This window comes from Nelumbo lutea, chromosome 1 (genome assembly GCF_056320005.1).
Source record: "Nelumbo lutea isolate HS-2025 chromosome 1, American lotus-T2T, whole genome shotgun sequence".
In the NCBI taxonomy this organism is placed as follows: Eukaryota; Viridiplantae; Streptophyta; class Magnoliopsida; order Proteales; family Nelumbonaceae; genus Nelumbo; species Nelumbo lutea.
Genome location: NC_142684.1, coordinates 142,788,272 through 142,797,947, shown reverse-complemented (window position 1 = coordinate 142,797,947; position 9,676 = coordinate 142,788,272). Strand labels below are relative to the sequence as shown.

Sequence of the window (9,676 nt, the reverse complement as noted above, 5' to 3'; positions counted from 1 at the left end):
TGGAATTCAACGTCACCTATCTCCTCTGTTGTAGTCAATGCCTAGTCAATGCCTTTAACTCACCTAGTCAATGCCTTGCAACCTACGCTGTCCCCCACTAACGGTGAAAAACTGCTCCACTCATGAGGCAAGCCTATGTCTCCCACTAACAGAGAAAAACTCAAAAGTTTGAATTGCCGTTCTCTATAGTGAAAGGTTTTTTGAATCGGGAGAACAAAAAATTCTCTTTTCCTTTCAAAATTTCTGTGTAAAAAAAAGGAGCCAATTAACAATATGTCAATAATGGCATCTCAAATCTTCTTTTCTACTTGTTTTTCTAGTTCTTCTCTCCACAAATATTCTTCTCCCTCCTTTTTATCTTTCTCTCTCTAAAGGTTTTCTTCCAAAAAAAAAAAAAAAACCTTGTTTGAATGAAGATGTTCTTCGGGTCTCTTAATTACGATGGGTGGTGGAGATCACTTAATTAAAACTGTTGACACTTTGAATGATTTGTTGATGGCGGTAATGAACCATACTGAGCAGATTAATTAATTAAAGAAAAGTGATAAAGTCTAGTTATTTAAAGCCTTTCTTTTTATAATTGCATGTTTAGATTCAAGGACTGCAAATTAAACTGAACCCAATGCTATGTTCGATTCTCTATTCCATTCGTGATTTAATCAAATTAATAAGACTTGATATATATGTGCATTAGTGCTAGTGAAGATCTTCAAAATCTTCCACAAAAGGGTGTTATTTAATTTCTTGAATAGTTGAATCAAAGATGAATTTTCCTGGACTGAATAATGCCCATTATAGCACATCGATCGAGGTGGGTACATCGATTTGAGCTCGAATTGAAATGCATGAATATGTCTTCTTTGTTATTATTATTATTATGCCGAATAGGAGCAAGTGCATCAGTTAGTGAATTGGTTTATACTTTTCCTCTTTTTCAAACCAGATAAACTTATAAATAAATTTAGGGTTCATGCATCACCAAACCAGAAGCACTCACAACGGTTTTTCTGTTTCGATGATTATTATTATGCGGAATAGGAGCAAATGCATGAATATGTATGTTCGAATTTAATTTTTCAAGTAATTAAAACATTAAATACAACACTTGATGCATGACCTCGATCATAGCAGATGTGATTCTGATACAGTAACTCTTCCACTGTCCCATTTATGAGACTTATTTAACTTTATTTTAATTTTGTGGTAATATATGTACTGAGTAATTAATTCATGAATAGTACATATGTATGTAACACGTGGGGCCGGGTTTGATCAGATTGGGATGGGATCAATGAGCACAAGTTTGATGTGAGTTTTCAACCCTGTAATGACGTTGGTGAAGGCATCTCCATGCTTGTAGACGACTTCTATAATGCGTGCAAGGTTGACAACTGGCATTAGCAGAGGCATTGGTGCGGCAGTCGGTGTGATACATTCCTCGTTCAAAACCTTCCATGCGTTTGTGACAATCTTACGTAACTCGTTCTTTGCCTCTTCCCTTGACACACCATACTGCTTCGTATAACATTCAATAGCAGAGCAGACATGTCCTCTCTCTTGCTCAAACTTCAAAATTTCAAATTTATAGATAGAATCAAACCAATACAAGGTTAATTAGCTTAATTTAAGAGCTCTATTTATTATTAAATTAATGCTAACTAGCTAGAGCTAGCTATATATATATATATATATATATATAGCTAGATTATATTAGATGGATGCATACCTCGTTAGTCATGATGTCATCCGAGAATCGACCGATGATACATGAACTCTTAACAGCATCAGGTGTCTTTGATAGCCAATCAAACACCTCTTTTGTTGCCATTTCTCCCATGCATGCGAAGATGGTATTTGTCATCATAATGTATGTACTGGTAATTAGGCCAAGCTTGCTAAACTCTTCAAATGTAGGAATGTGCCCTTCTTTCAACCATGTGGCTTCAATTTGGTAGGCTTCAATCAAATCCTTCATCTGGGGTTGGTGGCCGGGGCAGAATGAAGTTAAAATTAGAGTTATTAATTAAAAAGAGTGCGTAGGTGCGGTTAACTTGCGAGTTTAATTATGATTTCTTATAAACTATATATAAAGAGCATTGCCATCTAATTAATTACATTGATCATCCTTCGAATTTAACAAGATATATATAGAGAATTAATGGAACAAATAAATAAATTAATCACAGCCGGCCATTAATTGCTGCTTAATTATGTGTAACTTACCGATTCTTTTGCATAAGAAACACAAAAACATCTTCCTTCCTTTCTCATCTCTTCTTCAATTTCATTGTAAATATCTAAGAGTGTAAGGTATACCACTTTCATGTATTCTGGTAGCTTATCAGTTTCATTGGCATCCCACCTAAATATATAAACATGATGAAACTATATAAAGTGAGAAGGGCAATGAAAACATCTAACTAACTAATAAGTAAATCAACTTGTCAAAATTTTGATATAGATCCATGTTAACTTAATTGTGGTCTCATCTCAATTCAAACCTTCGGATTGCATCCGTAAGGAGCTGGAGTTCATCAAAGGTACCATATGCATCGTAAGTATCGTCTAAAATTGTATTGATGGCAATTACTTTGGTGAAAATCTTTCGTCCAAGAGAGTATTGGGGTTCAGGATAAACTCCAACTGTCCAAAAATAGCACTCTACCAGTCTGTCTCTTGCATAAGGTGTCTTTGATGTAAAATCTATATTCTTCCACCACCTGTACGTAAGTGTTAGAGATTATATTAGAGCAGATACAAACATATATATATATATATATATATAGTTATGAAGGTTATCACCAAGTTCAATTCTCAGAGAAAACTGGGAAGCTTACCTTGATACTTGGCTTAGCTCGTTGAGATATAACAACTGTGTTCTGTTGAAATCTAACTTTGCAAGCTTGAGCAGAACTTGATTTCGTGATTTGTCTTCTTCGTAGAAAGAGATGAAATGTCGTGCCTCTATCTTAGGTATTCCCCTGTGGAGAGGCTGCTCTAGGGCATGCTTCACTTGTTTTATAAGAGTAGGGGATGTTGTATCCGTAGCCACAGACGACTTGAGATGAGCAGTGGTAAAAGCAAGGGCTTCATCTAGAACTTCTTCTCCACATTTCCCAAGGTATGCAGCTTCATACAAACTCAGCATACCTTGTATATCTCTAGCCAAGCTCTCTCTAAACTTTCCATCTTCATTTTTGAATTTCTTGAACACATCTGCTTGACCAACAGAAATAGGAAATGAGACCAAAAAACATAAGTCATAGATTATGCAGGGATCGATCGAATTGGGTGATGATGGGTCATAATCCCGAACCTGACCCAATTTGACCCAATTTCTTGAACACATCTGCATATGCGATTTTTGAATATCTAAAGACTTAATTTGAAGAACCAGCATGTATATAATATACCAGATTATGTGCATAACTAACAGAAACCTGCAGAGAGAAATATTAATATTGGGACTTACCACATGGTATGTTATAACCATGTTGCCTGAGTAATCGAAACAGAAGAGCAACAGCATTGAGATTATCATCCATATCATTAAAGTAGACAATGTGGGCATCGAATATCTGTTCTAGCATCTTGTCTATCTCTCTCTCAAAATGATACCCCAAGCCAAGACGTTGGACTGCGTCAATCAAACTCAACATTTCCAATGGTTTATTGGCAGAATTCCGTAAAATGCTCCTCACTTCTTCTTTTAGCTGCTCAACTTGTTGACTGTAAGACTCAAGTTTCTGCACAAGCAATTCTCATCATGTCAAAAACATTATAAATTGAGAGAGAGAGAGAGAGAGAGAGAGAGATGCAACGACCATGTTATCACAAGTGTAAGTAATGAAACGATCTCCCCAAATGCTAGGGTGGAAATTGGTTGTGTGACGAATGAGCTCTGTTTTTCCGGCTTCCGAAGAAGAATGCTGGGTGGGGGGGTATGATGAAATTTGGGAAGACATGTTGATACAACCAAACAGATGTGCTTCAAATGAATGAATACTTGTATGATGGAGATTAGGCTTCTATGGTCAGGTATTTATAGATAGATATCTCGACTGGAATATGCTCAACTCAAAGATGATGCTTCAATTGCCATGACCCGGACCCGGACCCGGTGAGATCCTGTGAGATCCGGATCACTGTACTTATCTAACGTGGCTACTATATCTGGACCCGGACCCGGTGAGATCACCACTGATTGAGGGGGGATTTCATGAATTCATATCTATTCCCCATACAGCATGCTTCACAATCCCACATGCACATAACTTGTCATTTGGAGATGTTTTCGATGAACGGTTTGGATGTGCTCTAGGGCACGTGTAGTGTACATGTGATCTCGAATTTTATCGGAGGTGGAAAGCTAAAAATATCTCATTACCAGTTTGAATCTTCTGTTCACACCCATCTCGAATTTTTTGTATGTATCAACAATTCCCTTTCTCAACATTTGTTAGAAGTATTCTTCTCGGATGCATCCTTAATACATGGTGGAATGAACTTAGGTTATGGGTGATCAAGTTCGTTACAATCACTTTCTTTGCATTTCTGGATGTTCTTATCAACCATATGGGTAGGAAAGAGAAGTTGTTAGAAAGTAACAAGTTGAAAGATACAATAAGGCGATATTCAACTTAATGATAGGTAATTTCAGAAAATTAATGATTTTCGAAATTAATTTTGGTAATAAAATTATTTATCGATATTCTCATTTACATTAGTTTTTGGTAATTGTTTAATAGTATATTGAAACGTTATTCGGGAATTTTAACTATATTTATAATTTCCATAACTATTCAGAAAATTTAATATGTTTTGGAGATTATTAAGTTGAAGAATTTTAATGATTTCCATAATTAATTACTATCAATTTACTTTGGTTTAATTTCCATAATTATTGGTAATTTTTATTGGGTTTTGGTATTTATTGGGAAGTTTTAGTTTAGTTATTTCCATAAACTAATTTTCATGTTTTTGGTAATTTAATTTAGTTAAAGTTCATTTAAAAAATATATAATTTACAGAATTTTAAATTTTCATTAATTAATTGTTCATAAATTCAAATTTTTTTGAAAATTAATTTATTCATATCAATTAAAAAATTTATTCACAAATTTTTGAAAAGTAATGTACTCATATCCATATTTGTACTAGGGATTTTTAAGATATTAAAGTTTTTTTCTTTCTATGGGGACTAATTTTCGGATCAAATAGTTTGGCCATCTGGTCCAAACCAATGGTTCAACCACCCAGATTTGTGGTTCACTGACCAAATTGACGGTTTTGGACTAAATCGGTTTTGGGGTGAAACAGAACCGGTCAAGTTACCGATTCCCAGTTTTCCAGTCCAGTTTTGAAAACATTATTGATAGAAGGTTGGATTTTGAGAACCCAAATCGTTCCCATACATAAAAATGTAAAACCCTTCCTTACCTTACCCTCTTCCATATTTGAGGATGGGGTGAATTGGATCCAAAAGCTGCATCCAATTTTCTATTATTTCTTATTATATATAAATAATAAACAATTAAAATGACATTAATAAACATCAAAACTTTTAATTATTTGATTAAACATATTGAAAACACATAAACAAGGGAAGAAATAAGTGATGCCATGATGCCATCCACCATTGAGTCGGTGTACTGTTATTGTCTTTGTTAGGAATATGTCATTACCACCATTTTCTTGGAAGAGACGTGATGCGAGAGAAAGTAGATCCTATAATATCTTCGACGTTGTTACGAGGTAGAGATGAAGGCAAAGATGAATGTGGAGAAAAGATTCATCCTTTGACAGCTTTTAGGGAAAAAATGTATATCCCCTTCGAGGTTTTGATTCTTCCTTTGAAAATATTGCAGGCGAGTTGAAATATTGCAAGGATAAAAGAAAAAAATGACTCCGTTAGATGTTTTCGGATAGAATAATCTTTGATAACGAGTTGATTGCAGCAAGGCATGGAGACCAGATTATAAATCGGAAGCAAAGCTGAAATCGTCCGTTGACAATTACCTTTTTACCGTGGGTGTTAAAAGCCGCTTCAATGAATATTCAGAAGTTTTGACAAAATAGCAAAGAGGTACGTAGAGAGTCAAGGTGGTCTCCAATCACAGATGATCAGGTCGTGACCTTCACGTTGATTGGCTCCTCCAGACGTCACAACCAAAGCAGTCCACATTCAGGCCTCACAAAAAAAATTGGAGACGTCACAACAAGGTCCAGAAATTCCTGATGTATTGGGTGCACCCACAGGGTTAGACACCTTTACAGGTATAGAGTATGGCACAATCATCACAGTAAGTGGTTGGAGAGAAAATGGAATTCCATAGCTCATATTCCCAATCTTGGATTCATTTCCTAGTGGAACGTTAGAATGCTTTTTGCCTTGGACATCTATGACCCTTGTTGAATTAGTAAGCACATGACCTTCCTTGGGAACCTCAGAAGAGCCACTACTACCACCCATGTTCAGCTTGGTGCCATCTTCATGGTGCAGGGCCAACCTTGAAGTTGAGTCCTGGTGTGTCCAGAAGCGTGTCATTAACCACTTCAAAACACCAGTTTTAATATTTATAAATTTTTTTTGATTCTCAAACAATTATAAACGTAGTAAATGGTGAGAATGGGTCGTATCAACAGGTAAAAGAAGGAAAAATCGTTATTTACTTAAATATGGGAAAGAGAGCACAATTAAGAGTTGCAGAAACATAGAATTTAATTAATTAAACTGAAATTCATTAAAATAAAATTTGAACAATGCTGGAAGTGAAAAGTGTAGAAATATAAATAAATAAAAGGAACGAAATAAAAAGTTTGTAATCCGATCAAAGGTAGCAGTCTCCGGATATCTCGTTTGACCCTCGAACTTCTCGAGCTAGGCCTTCCGTCTTACTTGGCCGAATTCCAGATTTGCAGAAAAGAAAACAAGAATCAAACAAAATGAAAGTAAACTGAAGAAAGGAAAAAATGGAACTGGAAATGAAAGAACATAAATTAAATCTAAGACTAATGGTTGAGATCCCAATCCAGAGGTGGTAGTAGTGGCTTAGGTGAAGTGCAAGCAAGAACCCCTCCTCTTGCCTGGGCATCCTCCTCTTCCTCTACCCTTGAACTTCTCAAGATTAGTTTTCTGTCTTACCTAGGGGCAGAATCTAACCCCTTCTCAGGAGCCCTTGGATCCTTTTTATAAAGAATGATGGATACAAATGGGATTAAAGAGAAAGAGGGGGGGGCATCAGTTAGGTTTTAGCAAAGATATGGGTGCCCTAAGGTTTCTAATGAAGGGTTAGGATGGTTCTGGGTTGATCCTAAGGTTGAGAAGAGAATGAGAGGATGCCCAATATTATGTAGGGCCGAGATTTGGGCGCCTAGAAATGGAGTGTGTGGCGCCCAATATGATGTACATCCGACGATGATGGACTTGCCGATGATCATGTTAATTACCCCGTGGACTAGTCTTTCCTCTACCAACTATCATGGTGGTTGCTCATTGTGCCTGCTGACCTTGGGGCCATTCCTCTGGTCCCCCTGTCGATCTAGCTGTGGGTCTGCTTGTCCCCTCCCTTCTCACAAAACGAAGTTCTTCAGGTACCCATGGTGGATAAGTTCCTCGATTTCGTCATGGAGATTCCTGTAATTCTCCGTGTTGTGTCCATGATCTCGGTGGAAATGGCAGTAGACATTTGGGTTTCTTGTTTTTGAGTCTCCCCTTAACCTAGGAGGTCATTTAACAAAGGAGGAATCCTTAATAGTCATTAAGGTCTCTCCTCGCTTAGCGTTCCAAGGCGTATAGCTCATTCTCTCCACAGGTGGGGTCCTAGAGCATCGACCTGACTTGCGGGTGTGCGAGGGGGATTGGCTTCTTGGATTGCTTCTTCCCCTGCTCGAAGACTTGCTTTTCTTTCTTTTCTGCCCACCATTGCTCGTTCCTTCATTCCCTCTCTTCCTCTTTTCCAACGGTAGATTGTCGATCTTTTGGTTGATCTCCTCCTCGGTACCGATGAATTGATCTTCTAACATGAGGAATTCGGTGATATCTTTCGATTTGTTAGCTACCACGTGCCACTTGAACTCTTTATGGGTGATTCCTTTCTTTGCCACAGTGAGTTGCACCGCTGAATCGAGGTTTGGTATCTGCAAGCAAGTATCGTTGAAGCGCTTTATATAGCTACGGATTGATTCCCCTTCCCTCTGAACCACGTTCAGAAGGCTTTCTTTCGACTTCAGGCACTTATTACTGGTAATGAAGTGTGCGCTAAACAGGTCAGCAAATTGGGACCAACTTTTTATGGAGCCCAGTGCAAGGTTCCGATACCATGTTCGGATTACCCTCCTAAACGTAGTAGAGAAGGCCACAAACATGTAGGACTCATCAGCCCTAGCCAGGTGCATATGAGACTGGGAAGATCCCACATGATCATTGGGGTCGAATGACCCATCATACTGTTAGACAGTTTTGTATGCCCTTAGCTCCAATCAGTTTGATGTACTTATGACATTTATTGTAAATGAATAAAGTGCATATTTGATTCATGTTATGTGGTGTGTTTCTGCGTAATACACTTAAAATTGGACACTTATGAGACTTGTGTTGGTTTAGAACGTTCACAACTGGTGGGTCGGTCTGGGGAGACATACCCTGATAAGGCTGACATTGATGTGCCGCCAAGTCGGTTGGGGTGGCCTGCCTCTGCCACCAGGATGAGACCTGAGGTACATGCAGTGTGGGATCAGCTTGAGACCTTGAATCGGACTAGAATTCCAGTATTGCCCTGGACCTTGGCGATTAGTGGGAAAAACTGGAATGTTACACCTAACCCCTATACTCGATTATGGTACTGCACTAGGTGGCGGATTGGGCCATCTTTGATATGCCAATCAGTGAGACCCTTAGAGGGGGTCAAAACCTAGGTATGTTGAGATGGTTCATTAATCCATTTGAGTGGGTGATCATAGTGACAGGATCAACCCCTTTGTCGGACAAAGGTAATGATCAGGGAAATGCACTCTCTTTAATGGAAACCAAAACTGACAGTAGTTGATTTCAATTATTGAAATTTTGTTTTACAAAATATATTTATGCGATATAATATATATATATATATATATATATATATATATATATTACAGGTTTCCAAAATTGTTTGCAAAAGGTTTTAATCCCTGGGGTCCATGTAAGAGGAGAGTGCAACACTGTACCTTGCAGTCAGGGGAGAGGTCCTCCCTTGTTTGGCAGTGTTTGATCATTATGGGCTGAGAAGTTAAGTGTAAGGTCTTTGAGGGTTAAACCTGATGGACTAATCTTACATCTGCCCATAGTCCTTGGGTGTTACAAGGTGACTTGGCCCAAGGACCACTTAGTGCAAGTGTTGAACCCATAGAGTCCATATGATGGGCTCAAGGGGTTCACTGGTCTTTCTAGTGAATTCGGCTAGGCCTTGTGATAGAGGCTTGGCCGAACCCTTGTGGCTGTTGTGTAGATCAACGTTTGGATCCCACGCCATACAAAGAAATCCCAACTAGGCAGCAATTTGGAAGGCTTAAGTGAGCACATACTCTTATTGGGCCAAAAGCCCAATACGAGCTGGGCTAATTAGATTGGCTTGAATGAGGCGAATCGAAGATATGGACCAGCCTTGAAGGATAAGGGAAAGTCCCTATCCACTTAGTA

The 9,676-nt window shown here is 38.1% G+C and overlaps 1 protein-coding gene across 1 annotated transcript; it reads right to left on the bottom strand.

Annotated features, from left to right (window-relative positions):
• Window positions 1-1,045: 1,045 nt before the first annotated feature.
• Window positions 1,046-4,022, bottom strand: LOC148878039 ((-)-germacrene D synthase-like). The gene is made up of 7 exons (XM_088948136.1): window positions 3,825-4,022; window positions 3,473-3,746; window positions 2,838-3,216; window positions 2,502-2,720; window positions 2,224-2,362; window positions 1,727-1,975; window positions 1,046-1,566 (listed from the first exon to the last, which is right to left on the bottom strand). Exons 1-7 carry the CDS (start codon window positions 3,963-3,965, stop codon window positions 1,273-1,275), a joined length of 1,695 nt encoding a protein of 564 aa, XP_088804262.1. The 5' UTR covers window positions 3,966-4,022; the 3' UTR covers window positions 1,046-1,272.
• Window positions 4,023-9,676: the final 5,654 nt, after the last annotated feature.

What these genes read in the sequence shown, in the direction of transcription:
- LOC148878039 (XM_088948136.1), bottom strand. Translation starts at nt 3,965, where the DNA reads ATGTCTTCCCAAATTTCATCATACCCCCCCACCCAGCATTCTTCTTCG. An exon ending in GAGCTAAGCCAAGTATCAAG is followed by an intron (nt 2,721 to 2,837) that starts GTAAGCTTCCCA and finishes ACTTACGTACAG; the next exon opens with GTGGTGGAAGAATATAGATT. An exon ending in ATGACATCATGACTAACGAG is followed by an intron (nt 1,567 to 1,726) that starts GTATGCATCCAT and finishes GAAATTTTGAAG; the next exon opens with TTTGAGCAAGAGAGAGGACA.